Source organism: Delphinapterus leucas, chromosome 1 (assembly GCF_059928025.1).
Source record: "Delphinapterus leucas isolate spDelLeu-1000000601 "Yukka" chromosome 1, BTC_Dleu_Yukka2, whole genome shotgun sequence".
NCBI lineage: Eukaryota > Metazoa > Chordata > Mammalia > Artiodactyla > Monodontidae > Delphinapterus > Delphinapterus leucas.
Window position 1 is genome coordinate 182461474 of NC_143129.1, and position 15174 is coordinate 182476647.

Consider the following 15174-nt stretch of genomic DNA (forward strand, 5'->3'; position numbering starts at 1 on the left):
ATGGGGCAGCAGGCTGGTGCCTGGGCTGAGCCTTCTCGGCAGGTTCTGGGAGGGCCGGGAGGGTCAGCGCGAGGGAGAAGCCCAGAGGGTGCCCACCCTGCACTCTGGAGAGGGCTGGGCCTGGGGCGTGGAGCAGGGAGTCCCAGGACGGTCACCCCTTCCCCAGCTGCCTGTGCAGAAAGGGAGTAACGGGAAGCACAACCACGCAGTGGATTAAACGGCCCTGGCAACGGGGCATCCTAAGACCAGGAAGCAGTTGGGACCAGGACGGGGAGGGCACAGATGGAGCCCATCCGCTGGCCGAGCCCCTGCTCCAGTCCTGGCCCTGCAGCAGAGCTGCCCTCTCCCAGTCCACTGGGGGTGGGGCACCCCAAGACCTGAAAGAACCTTCTGGTACCAAGGAGAAGGTGCGCCTTGGGGCGGGGAGTTACAGCCCCCAACAGCCTCAGGGCGCGCAGCATCCCTGTTGTGAGTAGGCTGGTCCCAGGCGCAGACAGGCCAGGCAGCCGGGGAAACTGGTTAGCCGGCCGGCCGGGAGAAGGAGCCGGCCTGTCCCTCATTAGAGGCGGGTGCGTGATGGCGTCCTGGCCCCAGTCCAACCTGGGTAATTACATTCTGCCGACCTAGATTCCCCCTTCAGCTTCAATTAGCGCCAGGACGTGTCCTCACTTCCCACCCACATCCCCCAGAGCTGCTTGCTCCGCCACCCACCAGGGCGGGCCGGTGCGGTCAGCCTGCAGGTGCGCATGACGAAGGGGGAAGCCTGGGGCTCCCCAGCTATCCAGGGGGCGGAGGGGTGGTCATAGGAGAGGCCCCCAGAGCGACGGGAAGCGGAGTTGTCCCCCCGCCCACCGCGCCGAGATCGGGGACCTCGCGTGGGTGTAATCCTGGGTAGGGTGTGCACGTGGGCGCTGACCAAGCCCCCCTCCCCAGGGAACACCATCTCCATGCCGACAGCCTCCGGGGCCAAAAAGCGCTTCTGGATCATTGAGGACATGTCGCCGTTCGGCAAGCGGCGCAAGACGGCCTCCTCGCGCAAGATGCTGGACGAGGGCATGATGCTGGAGGGCTTCCGGCGCTTCGACCTCTACGAGGACTGCAAGGACGCGGCCTGCCAGTTCTCGCTCAAGGTCACCCACTACCACTGCACGCGCGAGAACTGCGGCTACAAGTTCTGCGGGCGCACGCACATGTACAAGCACGCGCAGCACCACGACCGCGTGGACAACCTCGTGCTGGACGACTTCAAGCGCTTCAAGGCCTCGCTCAGCTGCCACTTCGCCGACTGCCCTTTCTCGGGCACCAGCACGCACTTCCACTGCCTGCGCTGTCGCTTCCGCTGCACCGACAGCACCAAGGTCACGGCGCACCGCAAGCACCACGGCAAGCAGGACGTGATCAGCGCGGCGGGCTTCTGCCAGTTCAGCTCGAGCGCCGACTGCGCCGTGGCCGACTGCAAGTACAAGCTCAAGTGCTCGCACTTCCACTGCACCTACCCCGGCTGCCGCCACACGGTCGTGGGCATGTCGCAGATGGACTCGCACAAGCGCAAGCACGAGAAGCAGGAGCGCGGCGAGCCGCCCGCCGCCGCCTCCCCCGGCGCCGAGGGCCCCGCGCCCGGCCCGGCCGCCAGCCTGGACTGCGCGCCCCCGCCCGGCGCCGAGCCCGCCGCCGCCCTGCTCTTCCTGCCCGGCCCGGGGCGGGGGCCGGACGACGCGGGCGACCCCGGGCCCCGCGCCGGCCCCGCCGCGCCCGGCCCCGCGGCCGGCGAGTCGTCGCAGGAGGACGACGAGGAGGAGCTGGAGCTGAACGAGGAGGCGGACGACGACGAGGACGACGACGACGAGGACGACGACGAGGACGACGACGACGACGAGGACCTGCGCACCGACTCGGAGGAGTCGCTCTCCGAGGCGGCGGCGGCGGGGCCGGGGTCGCGGAGCCTGGAGCTGGCGGCCCTCGGCGCCCCCGCGCCCCCCGGCCCCACGCCTGCCGCCGCCGCCTCCCCGTAGCCGCGGGGCCCGTGGCGCGTGGGGGGCCGGCCGCGCCCGGCGCCCTCGGGATCTTGCCGCTTTATTCTATTGTTGTTATTATTATTATCAATTTTGTAAGAAACGGTATTTATATGTAAAGCTTCCCTTGTACAGAGCTAGGTGTTCGCCGCGCCCCGGCGTCGAGAGGCGCTCCGGGCCCGGGGCCGCCCCGCCGGTGCTTCCGGACCCCGAGTCCGTCTCAGGACAGAGGCGGGGGCCTCCCTCTGGTGCTCCGGGGCTGCCCCCGCGCCCGCCCGCCCCGCCCGCGCGGCAGCTGGGCGGCCGGAAGGACAGAGGTTGCCCGGGACCCTCCTCAGCCGCAGTTCGGGGATCTTCTTCAGGGAAATAGAAGGTGCTCTTGTCCGGGGTGGGAACGAGGGGCAGGAGGCCCGGAGGGCGAGGAGGGCGGCGACCCCGGGCGGCTGCCCCACGCTCCCTCCCCGCGCCGGACCCCGGGCCCCCCGAGCACGCCGGTGGGATTCCTCATTGCTCAGGGCTGGGACGGGCGCCGGGGGTCGCCGCGACCCCCGCCCCTCACCACCGGAGGCGGGCCGGCACCTGTGGCACCTGGCAGGGCCTCCCATTCGTGCAGCTAAGACCCTCCCTCCCGGTCCTGGGGGAGGGCGGGGCAGGAGGCGTCCGGCGGGCGACACTACAGGGACCGCGGAGGCAACCTCCTGGACTCGGCAGAGCGGGGAGCTCCGGGTCACTCTGCCCCCAGCGCGGGGCCTGGTCGGGGTGTCCGTCCCGAGGGCTGGGGCCTGGGAAGGGGTGCGTCTGCTCGCTGGTGCTGGGCTGCTGGGCCCGCAGGGCGTCTCTGCCACCCAGGTGGTGAGAACAGGAAGGATGCGACTGTTTGGGGCTTTAATAGTCAACATGGAAAAAAATACGAGAAAGTTGTACAGTATTTTTCCTGTAAAGGTTATTATTCTACATAGAACAAAAGAAGAAAAAAAAAAAAAGCAGGCGGGCGGCTAGAGCGCAGACCGCCTCCGGACCAGCCCTGAGGTTGGAGACCCGAGTGCAATTGCTCACGTGGGGTTTTGTTTAGCGTTTAGAGGCCTTACCAGTTTGAGGCTGTCCGTCTTTACACTAGCACTGATGGGAGCTGCGTGATTCCAACTTTTAACTTGAATTTCGTAGAGACAAGAAAAAAGGACTGTTATTACTGATACAAGTTTGTAGTTAATTTAACATTTGAGTTTTTCTCTATTGGTTATGCGTGTGGCTTTATAGGGCTTTTTTCTTCCCAGTTTGTTTTATTAATTTCTTTGGGATACTTCTTTGCTGGTGCAACCCACCCGGATTTGGTTCCTTTTGCAAATCCCAGCCCCCCACCCCTGCCACCCTCCCTCAGCGATGAGGTCACCGAGCCCAGAGCCAGCCGGGGCCCACCTGGCAGGTACGTGCCCGGCCAATGGCTCTGAGGGCAACAGGGACGGAGGGCAGGCTGCCCAAGGCTGCTCCTGTGCATCTTCACTCCAGGCCGGGCCACCAGCCCTGTCTCAGGTTGGGCCCTGTGACATGGCCACAGGGAGAGCGCGAGGCCCAGCCTGGGGGAGGGGCCGTCACCCAGAGCCTCCTCCCCAGAGGTCTCCAAGGGGAGCCTGACCAGCTGCAGGGGGCAGTGGTTTACTTTTTTTTTTTTTTTTTGTCCTCTTGGCTGCCCACAGCCAGAAAGCCAGGACCATCTAACTGGAGAGGGAGCAGGAGGGAGGAGTGGTCGGAAGGAGTGTACCTGATTCAACAGGGAACAAATGGTTTTCTAGAACAGCCCCTACCAGAGCCTCCTGAATTCTGTGGGCACCACGTGCTGCTGCTGAGCATTCGCCCAGACTTTGTGCCCGACCACAGAACCGGGGAGTCTGTGGAAGGAGTTTTGTAAAGGAAAAAAAAAAATTTTTTTTTTCAATGTAGCAAAATCAAACAAAAAAAAAAAAAGAAAAAAGAAAAAAAGAAGATGCCGACAGTGCGAAGTCTAGCCTTTTGTAACCTTCATATTGCACACTAGGACTATAAGCCATTGCTAGCTCATTTTGAATTTTAATGTGTAATTTTTGTTTTATTTTCTTTCTGTGGGGAAAACAATGCTTGATCCACCAATGCTCTTTTTAATGTTTTATAACTATGTATGTGTATATATATAAATATAAAATAATATGTATGCACATATGTGTGTATATATCTATATGTATATACATATATAGATATATAGAGATATATAGAGAGGTTTTGAGACGAAAACGCAGAACGTGAAAACCGAACTGAACAGCGTGTGCTCTGATTACTTGAATCTGGTCTCCTCGGCACCTGGTTATTAAGAACTGAATATTTTTCCACTTGAATTTAGTGCTATTAGAAATTTAATATATGTGTTTTATTTATTTGATTTTTTTTTTTGCATGACTGATGCAAGGTTTGACATTTTCACTCAATAAAAACTGGAAAAAAATCTATCAAGTTATCATTTATTTTTAAAGTCAGTCCTGAGCGGCTGGCGGGGACCCAGCTGTGCAGGGTGGCAGGGCCACCATGGCCAGCCGGGCTCCATGTGCCAAGGCAGGGAGGGTGTCGGTCACCCTTCAGCCCTGGCAGGGAAGGGGGCAGACCGGGCTCACCCCTGGGAGGGGGCCACGTCCTCCTGGACAGATGGTGGGGGGCTTGGGCCCTGCCCGGCCTCCCGCCTCAGCCCCGCCTGAAGGCCCCACAGAGGCTCAGGAGCCGCCTGGCACAGACGCCTCAGGCCCCCAGCCTGGCCGGCTCTCTCCCGGCGCAGCCAGGGCTACTGGGCAGGTGTTTGGCAAGGGTCATCCCTCTGCCTCCTCCCTCGGCTCCTTCCTCCTTCCTGCAGGGACCTGCCCGGGCTGGGAACGGCGCGTACCCGGATCCGATCCGGATGCTGGCTCGGCTCCTGCCCGGAGCACGCAGGGGCAGAGCCAGTGGGGGCCAATTCCTGGGTCCGTAGCCACCAGCCCCAGGCCTGCCTGAGTTGCCGAGCCCGGTGGCACCACGGCTGAGGGCTCCCTCAGAAGCATGGGTGGCTCGAGCACTACGGCCAGGCCCCGTCCAGAGTGCAGGCCGCACATCTGCCCTGACGCTTCTAGATGGTGACGCCCTCCTCAGTAAACCTCCTCATCTGTGCCAGCTTGCCAGCCTTGCCCTGAGCTAACCTCCTTCCAGGTGGCCAGGTGGCCCAGGGCCCTGGGGAGGAGATGTGTGTGCTGGGCCCTGCACGCTCCACCGCCTCGTGGAGCATCTCACTGGATGTCACATCCCTGCAAGGAGCACACCCCTTTTTCCTGGGGAGGGACCGAGGGGCTGGGGAGGTGAAGTCCCACCAGCGGCGCCCCAGGTGTCACCGCCGGGACAGCAGGGGCACGAGCGGGTGCAGGGGCTGCACTGCTCCCCAGGGCCCTGCTCAATGTCATTTCCACCACAAAAGCCTCTTTTCTAACCCAGGCCCCCCCCCAGCACAGAGGGCCCTTCCCTTTCTTCTTTCCTCCTGGCACGCAGCCCACAGACTATTTACATAAATACGTTTGTAACAGACGCGAACATATATACTTTTTTCTGTCTCATTAAAATGTTCAAGTTGGAACTCGCCTATTGTTTGTGGATATCTCGATTCTGTTAAATAAAACAGTGACTAATTTATGGGATAAAACACAAGTTCAACAAATTAAAACCATTACTGGAGCTTCCCAGGCCCTCCCGCAGGGCCTGAGGGGAGGCAGGGAGCCAGGCCCAGAGAGCAGCCCTCCGCCGCTGGCTGGGTGGGTGGTGCTAACACAGGGCTCCCTCTGGGCACTGCTGCAGGGCCGGGGAGACCCCCAAGACTGTCCCCTCCCCAGCGGCCCCCAGGCCTTCTGGGGCCGGATGGACCTCAGCGGACCCATACGTGGTAAACAAGAGGCCCAGCTTAGCTGAGGGCAGGGCCAGCTTCCAGGCTCGGCTCAGGACAGGACGGGGCCCAGGGAAGGGGGCGCTGGGTCTCAGGGCAGCCCTCAGCCAAGCCTCAGGGAGATGAGGGCCTGTGACATGTAAGCACGCTGCGCGCAGGCCAGCCCGTAGCTCTCAGTCCCAGGCACTGCCCACTGAGACCGTGTCCCCAGAGCCCACTGCGACCCCAGGAGGGCGGGGCACGCAGCGGCGGCGTGCCCCACCCCAGGGGTGCGGAGTGGGCCCAGGCCGCACCGTGCTTGCTCCCTGTGGCTTGTTGGGCTTGGTAGGAATCGCGGTAAAACATGTTTTCACTCTGGAATTTAATTAGCTGTGGTGGTGTGATGCTCCTACACCCCAACTGGGGCAAATTCAAGAGTTTGGCAACCTCCTGGAAAGAGCCCGAATCCGCGCACAGGCTTGCGCTGAGCTCAGTCGCCTGCCCACCTCCCACACACCTGGTCTGGCTTGGGTGCTACCAGCAGCTGAGTCACCCAAGGGAGTTGGGCCTCGGCATTCACAACCCACCTGGACCCACTGCACCAGGGCAGTGCGCTCCGGGGGGCGTGGCCCGCATGTCCCGTCACCCGGGGCACAGACAGCCTGTCGATCTGCTCGCCTCCATGAGAGGCGGCCTTGGCCCAGGGCACAGGGGTAGTGGAAGTGCTGCTACCCCCAGGAAGGCCTCCAGGAAGCAGGGCCCCTCGGACCAGCTGGAGTCCTGGGGACCTTGCCGGGATTGAACAGGGCCAGACCTGTGCCACCCTCGCCGGGAGGAGCCGCCCCACCCTCTGCATGGGGGCAGACAGGAAGCACCTCCTAGGGGTGCACAGCCAGTGCAGGGCCAGACCCAGCAGCTTCTCTTCCTGTGAGCCCTGCACCCACGCCAGTCGGGGGAGACACCGGGACCTCGGAGAGTCCAAGGCTTTTTCCCCATCAAAGGGCCCCAAAGCCCTGCCCAGAGCCTCTCTGAGGCCTGGCTGCCACACCCTGGATCTACAGGGCGCCCTGGAACTAATGCCCTTGGAAACATCCTCCCAGAGCTGCTGGGCCGGGACGTGGAGGGCTGGGCACCTGAGTTTCCAAGATGTGTTTTAAAATGTGACCCCTTCACTATAAAGAAGATCCTCCCAGGATCTGTTGGGCAAGGAAAGGCTGCAGGCGTCCTCATGAAATGATAATAAAATCTCATCTCCTCTTCCAGAGCAGTATGAGCTTTAAAGTGCTTGATGGAAGTAAACTATTAAGGTTTGTTCACCATTCAGGGAAAAGCACCCGACACGACACACGGCTGGAGATTTAAACTCCTCTCTGAGTTAGAGCGCGTGCCTGGAGCCCAGGGCGGGGCTGGGGAGCGGGAGGTGGGGGGGTGGGGGGGGGTGAGTACGTGCCAGCTCTCGGTGGAGAACGTGGCAGTCACCCACCAGCACCGCGGGCACCCTGGAGGTGTCTGTCCCTGGCGGGGGGTGGCCAATCCCCGGGGTGGGAAACACCTGTGCAGCCTGAAGGAGCAGGGGCCAGGGAGGTGTCCGGGCAGGGAGGGGTCAGCCAGGACTGGGTCCACCCTCAGGTGAGCTGGAGCCACGGCAACCTTTGGGGTTTCACTGGCGTCCCCTTGCCTGCTTTGTGTGGAGACTCTGACCCTCTTCTCTGGGTGCCTTGGCAGAAGCAACTTTAAGCAAACAGACGAAGAAACACTAAGGATTAAGTAAAGTCCTGAGAATCAGGTTGTCGGCCAGTCTCCTGCCGGCTCTCCCTCTGCCTCGGGCAGAACCGGTCTGGGTCTGGGGCAGGGGCGGTGTGAGGTGGGGTGAGGCTGGGGTAGAAGCTGAGCCTGGGGCAGGAAGGGACAGTCACCAGAAGAGAGGGAGGTCCTGGGCCAGACCGAGAACCAGCACCTCGCTGTCCTGGCTGAGCACAGGGGGAGGCCAGGAGAGGCGCCTTCTAGAGAACCCCTCTCCTCCCACCTGGTGTGAGCCCCCCGAGGACACACGCTTTACTTTCAGTGAGACAGGCAAGTCACACAACACTGAAGAGGAACTTCCCGTTTTTATTAAAAGAGAGAGACGACGTGTGCACACCTGTGAACCGAGTGGAGGTGGGAGAGGAATTCTGTATCCTCTAGCCCCTTCAATAGCGACTGGATGTTTTAAACAGCTGATATGTGCGCCCACGGTATGAAAAAAGAGACCATTTACAAACTCAGCATCCCTTTCCCCCGACCCACAACGCTGCCCTTCCCCGCCAGGGTGTCCCAGGACACCGACCACCCGGCTCCTGCGGAAGGAGGCCGACCCGGCTGTGCAGGTAGAGCAGCAGCCTCGCCTGCTGCACTCCGGGGCGTCGCTTAGAGCAGGGCAGCTGGGGCTGCCTGAGGGAGGGCCCTGCCCAAGGCAGAGCCCGCGGACCTCCCGGGGCCAGCTGGGAGACCTCGGGGGCCGGAGGGCCGTCCTGCAGCCTCTGAGCGCTGGGCGAGTTCTTTCTTAAAGACACTTTACAAAAATACTTTGTAATTGAGTTTAATAATCTTCCCCCTTCCAGAAAGGGCCTGACAGGCGCTGCCTGCTGCTCACTTCTGCCCCATTCCAAATATTTTTACCTTATTTGGATGAAATGCATTATTTTTCTAATGAAAGGCTTTTTTTTTTCAAAGGGCTGTTTTCCCTCCGTCCAGCAGCTGCCTTTATTAGGCAGCACTCACGCCGTTTGGGGAGGGGTTTTTCCCTCCCTGGAATCGCGCCAGACTCTCTGTCCTCAAAAGCTGAAATCGGGCGCTCAGGACCCGCAGGGCAAAAGGCCCCCAGGCCCAGGTTTTCATCCCTTTCTCCCGCAGTGAGTCCGGGGACCTGCGAGACAACCGACTCCCCAGGTTGGGGAAGACATACCCCATAAGGTCCCCCGAGTGCCCGCTGCCCTGCGCTAGCAGCTCTGGCTGCGTCTCCGTCCCAGGCTATCTTCCCTCTGCCCCCCTCCCCGCCGCCCCCGGCCCCGGTCTGGTCCCACTGCAGGAGGGACCTCTGCAAAGTTAGAGGCCGCGAGAAACAGTCACCAAGTAGAGGGGGACACCCTGAGACGGCCCACGCGGGACCCAGGCTTCCATTCCCCGAGGAGGGCAGAGCGGGGAAACCCCGTCTCCGGCCCCCAAGGCCCAGGGGTGCTTCCAACCGAGCCACCAGTCCTCTCTCTGCCTGTCATCCCACGTCTGTCTGCCTGCCTGGCTCCCGGGCACTGGGCCCCTCGTCCAGACCAGGCTGGGAGCCCCTGGGGATGGAGAAACCTGGCTTCTTTGGGGATGGCAAGAGGCAGAGGTGACTCAACGGCAGGGTGTGTGTGTGGGGGGGGGGGGGTCTCTGCTTGTCCCTAGGGAGCATGAGCCAGGACATCACGTGAGGTTATGAGCATCAAAGACAAAACCTGGGAAACCAGGCTGGAGGGCCGGATACTCAGAGTGTCAGGGCGAGGGCCCCCTGCCTGAGAGCCAGGAAGGAGTTTACCATGGGAGCCCAAAAAAGGGGCCTGGGCAGGAGGGGAAATGTTTTCTGAGACAAAACAGCCCCCATGCCAAGTCTCTCACCCTCGGCCAGCAGCTTCCTCCCTCCCCAGGGCCAGGCGGGTGGGAGGCCAGCGCTGCGGTCAGGAGGCCGAGGCCTCCCCAGAGGGTACATACCCGCTGCAGCTCCACCTCCGCGGCGTCCGGGGTGCCTGCACTTTGTCTCCAAAGCCCGTGTCTACACGAGGCACCGGACAGGACCAGGCCCTCTGACCCCCGCACACTGGGCCACAGCACTGGGGGCTCGAGGGAGCCGAGTGCTCCCGGGAAGGAGCGTCCCGTGCTGTTTTTCTGGGTGTAGCTAAATGCTGTGTGAAGGGTAAAGGGAGACAGGGAGGGTGAGAGGGAGACGAGACGGGGGAGGACGAGGGAACGAGACGCACTCTCCTGGGAGCACATGCATCCATTTAAGGGAGGTGAGCTCATCACACTCCACACCAGGTCTATACACAGTAGCGTGAGGTCCCTTCCTCCTGGATCAGAACGTCGCCCTCCGGCAGCCACTCGGGACCGAGGATGAGACCCTCCAGCTGTGGGTGAGCGGCTGCGACACCTGCCTTAGGGGAGAGACTGGCCGAGGGAAGCAGGGGCTGCCCCCATCAGGCCCACCGCAGGGCTGCCGGGCGCCGCCCCCGCGGCCCCTCCCTGGGCCCACCTGGCGCGGCCTTGGCCAAGATCCACCCCTGGGCACGGGGTGCCATGAGCAGACAGGAAGCCACAGGCAGGAATTAAATAGTGGCAACTCATATTTATTACAATTATATACAGTAGTATCTTATATTCTGAAACCTATACCTGATCACACAAAAGAACACGTGTTTGGGGGGCAGGACGGGGCAGGGGACAGACAGGAAGACCCTGTGCCTGGCTCCTAGTGGAGGTGGGACCACATCTCACCACGGCAGTAGCTGAGCCACGATGCGGCAAGCGAACGGTCGGGAGCAGCGTGATGTCGTGGGTGGCAGACGACCAGGCTGCGGCTGCGACGGGCACACAAGGTTGGCATCGTCTGGGCAGGGACTGGCTGGGGGGCCTGGGGGGCCTGGGAGGCCCCGCCCAGAGGGGAGCGCAGGGCCATTGCTTTGGGGATCACGAGAGCGCGGCCCCCTTGGTCACTGGTGAGAAGCAGTGAGGGAGCCGGGGCGGAGGGAAGGGACGGCAGACGCCAGGCCCCGCGGCTCCTCCTCCAGAGGGTCAGGAGTCAGGTAATAAAACTACCTCTTGTCATGCACGGCGTTAGGTTGGCTAAGACACCCAGCAGACACCCCTGGACGGGACGTCTGCCTGGGAGGGGGCTGGGGGGGTTTGCGCCCAGAGAGTTCGGAGCCCTCGGCCCGACATGAGAACAAGGTCAGAGGCCTGTCTGTCTGCGGTGGGCGGGGTGGACACGCTTCGGCCCTCACGCCGCCCAGGCCGGCGAGGCTGCGGCAGCCCTGCCCCCGCCCGGCTCAAGGCCACGTCCTGCACCTGGACCAGGACCCCGGCCACCTAGTCCCGTTCGCTTTCGTTGCTGGCGCCCTCAGGCCGCCGCAGCTTCTCCACCTGCTCGTTGATCTGCCCGTCCCCACCCCGGCGGTCCTCCCTCTGCACCCCCAGGCGGTCCTCCTCGTCCACACGGCTCACGTCCTCGTCCTCCTCGTCGTCCTCGTCCCCCCTCTTCTCCTCCTCGCCCTGCACCTCCATCCTCACCTGGCCCTTGACGTCCACCACCCCCTCGCCCTCCTCCTGGGGGCCCAGCAGGTGGTACGTGGCCGTGGAGCCCTCAGGGCTGTGGCCCTCCTTCACAGGCGAGGACGACGTGGACTCGTTGCTGACGGGCGAGATGTCGCTGCTGCTGTGGTGGTTCACGGCCGCGGGGCTGGAGGGTGACGGGGACTTGACCGGGATCTGCCAGGAGGGGATCTTCGGGGCCGACGGGGAAGGGGGGAACTGCCTCCTGGCCGAGGAAGGAGAAGACGGCAGGGTCACCCTCAGAAGAGCCGCACCCTCCCGACCCAGAGCGCTCACGGAGGCTGAGCAGCCACCCCAGGGCCACTGAGCAGGGGACAGGGCCAGGGGACAGGCTGGAGCTCCGCCGCCCACTCCCACCTCCCCCCGTCCCCCTCCTCTGGAAATAAGGCCTCTTGGCCCGTTGAGGTGGGAGCGGCTGAGACGGAAGCCAGAGGCACCGGGGCTGCCTGCAGAGCCCCCGGTCCACTCAGGGTGCCTCCTGGGGTCCCCTCTGCCTGGGGCCAGGCCCGCCCTCCCTGGCAGCTGCTGGACACTTGGCTCTGGGGGTCCTGCCACCCCCTGGCGCCCGTTCCCTCCCACCCTTACAGCACTGTCCCAGCCTCCAGCCCTGGGAGGGGCACCGAGCAACAGTGGGGAGCCAGAAGCCTGGGAAGCCAAGGCCCCTGGACCTCACTCTCACTTGCCTGTGGCCTGGGCAAAGGCGGGGGGTGGGGAGAGCCTGGCCACTGGTCTCGGGGTCAGAGACATCAGAACCAGAAGGGTAATGCTGGTGACCTAGCACATTTCTAGAAAACCTCCGAGCTCAACACTTGACAGAAGAGCCAGTTCTCCCTCCCACTCCTGCATCCCTGCCCTGGGTCCTGGGCCAGCAGCCAGCCCAGCCCAGACCTGGGAAGTCAGGTCCGCTTGGCAAGGGCTTGGAAATCAAGCTCGAGGACAGGCGGGATCACCCCTGCCTGAGCTGGGAGGACAAAGGCCTGCCGCCTCCTGGGCTGCCCACCAGACCACCAGCTCTGGCCCAGGACAGCCCTTCCACCTCAGACCCTGCTACGCGGAGCACACAGTCGGGGCCTCGGCGTTCACCGTGTCCCCAGCAGACAGCCCTCTGGTGCCCCGAGCTCAGCCGTGCCTCTCTTAAGGCCACGCTCTTTTCCCCACAGACAGCCTGGAAGTGGGTGGCTTGGAGAACTGGGTCCTCTGGTTGGGACCACGAGACGCTGCCAGCCCCCATCACTGGCCTGGAGTGAAGGCCCCCGCCTCGCTCAGCCCCCACTAACCCCCAGGGCGCCCTGCAGGAGGGGCGGCCCAGGACACAGGACTTTCAGGTTTAAGAAAAGACGGGCCCGGGCAAGCCCGGACAAGCGCTCCTGTCAGGGAGGCAAGCGCTCCTGTCAGTCAAGGAGGCAAGCGTTCCTGTCAGTCAGGGCTGTGTTGGTGCTGTCCCTGCGGAGGGGCAGCAGAGTGAGGCCACAAGAGCCGGGGCGTGGGGAGGCGGGCACTGCGTCTGCCTCTGCCTTGAATCATAGGCTCTTCAAACTGAGCAGGGACAGAGACCCCTGGCCTGGCCCTCTGGGGGGGACCTTCTCTGGGACCAAGCTGTCACTGGGAGGTCCAGCCGGGGCTGAGGACGGGGAGGAGATGGCCCTATCTGGAGGGTAGGGATTCTCTCCTCTGCTCAAGGCCCTGCTTCTGGCTCCAGCTGCCCTTGACTGGGTCTTGACAGGACCAAGTGACTGTATCTCAAAACTCGTGGGCACTACAGGCTGTCACCCCTAGAGTGGAGAGGGAGGGGCCAACCGGGGAGGGAAGGTGGCAGCGCAAGAGATTCCCAAACTCAATGCCTGAATCATGCAGCTCAATCTGGGGTGGGACACACAGGGGGCCCCCAGGGAGACGTGCCCCTCCCTTGCCCCCAATGGCTGGCGGCTGGATGGGCCCCAAGAGCTCCCTCCCCCAAGTCGAAGTCAGAGAGCAGAACAGAAGCCCGTGCGTTTTCAGCTCCTACCGATTTAAAAGAAGCCCTTTCAAGGAGTTAATTTCTGACTTGAGTTCATTGATGTTCTGGGACTCCAGGATCCAGTTGGTGGAAGTGGTGGCCTGAAAGTCACACAGGAGACAGAAGATCAGAGCGGCACCTCCTCCCACCCCTTGAAGCTCAGACTGCTGGGGTGGCAAGGAGGACCCCGGGGGATTCCGTGTCCTGCATGCCAGCCAGGAACCTCCCTCGGTACGGTTCTGCTGCAGCCCATTCAGGGGTCTGCCTGCCTGGATCTCTGTTTAAGTGACGACTCCCTTAGAACAAACATTCCCACAAGTCTATCTGGATAGCTGACTATATTAGGGAATCATGACATGCATTCAGGTATGATAGTGGCAGCCTGGTTATGTAAAATAAAACATCAACAACAAAAGAGCCCTTATCTTTTATAGATACACACTGAAGTGTCTGAAGTATGAAATGATATGCTGTCTGGGATGTGCTTCAAAATCACCTGCGGGTAGGGGTATGGCAGGACGGGCCCGAGGCAGCGGCTGCAGCTGTGTAGCCAGAACATGTGGGCTTGCTGTGCAGCCCCCCCATTTCCAGATGTATTTGAAACATTCCATTAAAACAAAACTATTAAGATAAATAAATTCCATCTCTACAACAACTACTCCCTCCACCTAAGTCCCTCTCCCTGCAGAGACATCACACACACACACACACACACACACACACGCACACGCACACGCACACGCACACACACACACACGGAAACTCTGGGGCTGGGACAGGCAGCCACCTCAACCACAGGTACCAGGAGCCTGGTACCTGGAGCCACCTTGAAGGGTCAAGGGAGACACCTGAGCACCTGCCTGGCCCATCCCCCAGCTCTACTCTCAATCATGCCCAGAAGGCAGGCTTCGCCCAGGATACCCTTCCCCACGCAGCCGTAACGTCAGGCCACACACTGGGCCCCACTGTCTGCACAGCCAGGAGTCGAGGGCCAGGCCGCCCATCTGCAGCTGCTCTTCAGGACGACCCTGAAGGTTCAGCAGGGAGAACGAAGATGTCCCGGAGCAGGGCCCACAGGGGAAGCAGCCACAGGAACCTCAGACAAATGTCACCCTTCCCCGCACACCTTCCCCGTTGACACCGTTTTCTATATAAACTTCAAACGACCACACCTTTCTTTGGCAATCTTGCTGGGATGGAGAGGAGGTCCCCCAAATGGCAGCTGCCTTGGCCAAGCTGCCTGCGAAGTGTTTACGGGCCAGTCCCAGGTGTGATGGCCTCGGGTGTGTGGGCCTCTGCCTACGGGTACAAGGCCCCCGCTGCCTGCCACAGAACACCCGGGCCCTGAGTTCAGGAGAGTGTGGGGATCCCCAGGCTGGCAGCGTGGAGGGGCCCCGCACATTCCCACCAGCCTGCGGGGCTCTAAGGTGGGGTGAGGGGTGCTGTGGGTCCTGCCTCGGCCGGCAGCCCCAGCCCGGCTCCACAGCGGGAAGCGCCCCCCGCGGGGGCTGCAGGCCTCAGGAAAGAAACCCCGGGCAGCCTCGGAACGAGCGCACACAGGCGCTCGGCCGCCCTCACACACATCCCCTTGGGGTCCCCACTCCAGACCACCAGACAGCGCAGACCCAGGAGTCACTGCTCTGGCCTCTCTGAGACCTTGAAAGCTATAGCAGCCCATTAACAAGGGAGCAATTTCCACTCACCGGCCTACAAAGGACTCAAATTTCCAAACGCATATGGTGCCAGATGCCAGGATTTAGAAATAAAATCTGACATCTGGGGCTTTTTAGCCAGTCTCTAAAAAACAGTTGTAGAAAACTCCCAGCCTTCAGTTTTATGTAGGTTTTTTAATTACTGAATGCTCTTCTTTTTAATTTTTTACAGTGCTGCAGTAGGGGTTTGGAAGCCAGATATAAAAACTTACA

At 61.8% G+C, this 15174-nt stretch overlaps 2 protein-coding genes across 26 annotated transcripts in view; one reads left to right on the forward strand and one right to left on the reverse strand.

Annotated features, from left to right (window-relative positions):
* CASZ1 (castor zinc finger 1) overlaps positions 1-4489 on the forward strand; it is a 149961-nt gene extending 145472 nt beyond the window's left edge. For 19 of the 20 annotated variants that reach the window (XM_089901420.1, XM_089901390.1, XM_089901424.1 and 16 more), the window contains one exon: positions 934-4489. In XM_089901420.1, the coding sequence (XP_089757546.1) occupies positions 934-2012 (1079 nt within the window). In that variant the 3' untranslated portion in view covers positions 2013-4489. The remainder of the gene's footprint in view (positions 1-933) is intronic. The other variant, XM_089901448.1, reaches the window with a different exon arrangement.
* Positions 3223-15174, reverse strand: part of PEX14 (peroxisomal biogenesis factor 14) — a 144990-nt gene continuing 133038 nt past the window's right edge. For all 6 annotated transcript variants that reach the window (XM_089901567.1, XM_022598757.2, XM_022598760.3 and 3 more), the window contains 2 exons: positions 13259-13350; positions 3223-11458 (listed from right to left, as the gene is read on the reverse strand). In XM_089901567.1, the coding sequence (XP_089757693.1) occupies positions 11011-11458; positions 13259-13350 (540 nt within the window). In that variant the 3' untranslated portion in view covers positions 3223-11010. The remainder of the gene's footprint in view (positions 11459-13258; positions 13351-15174) is intronic.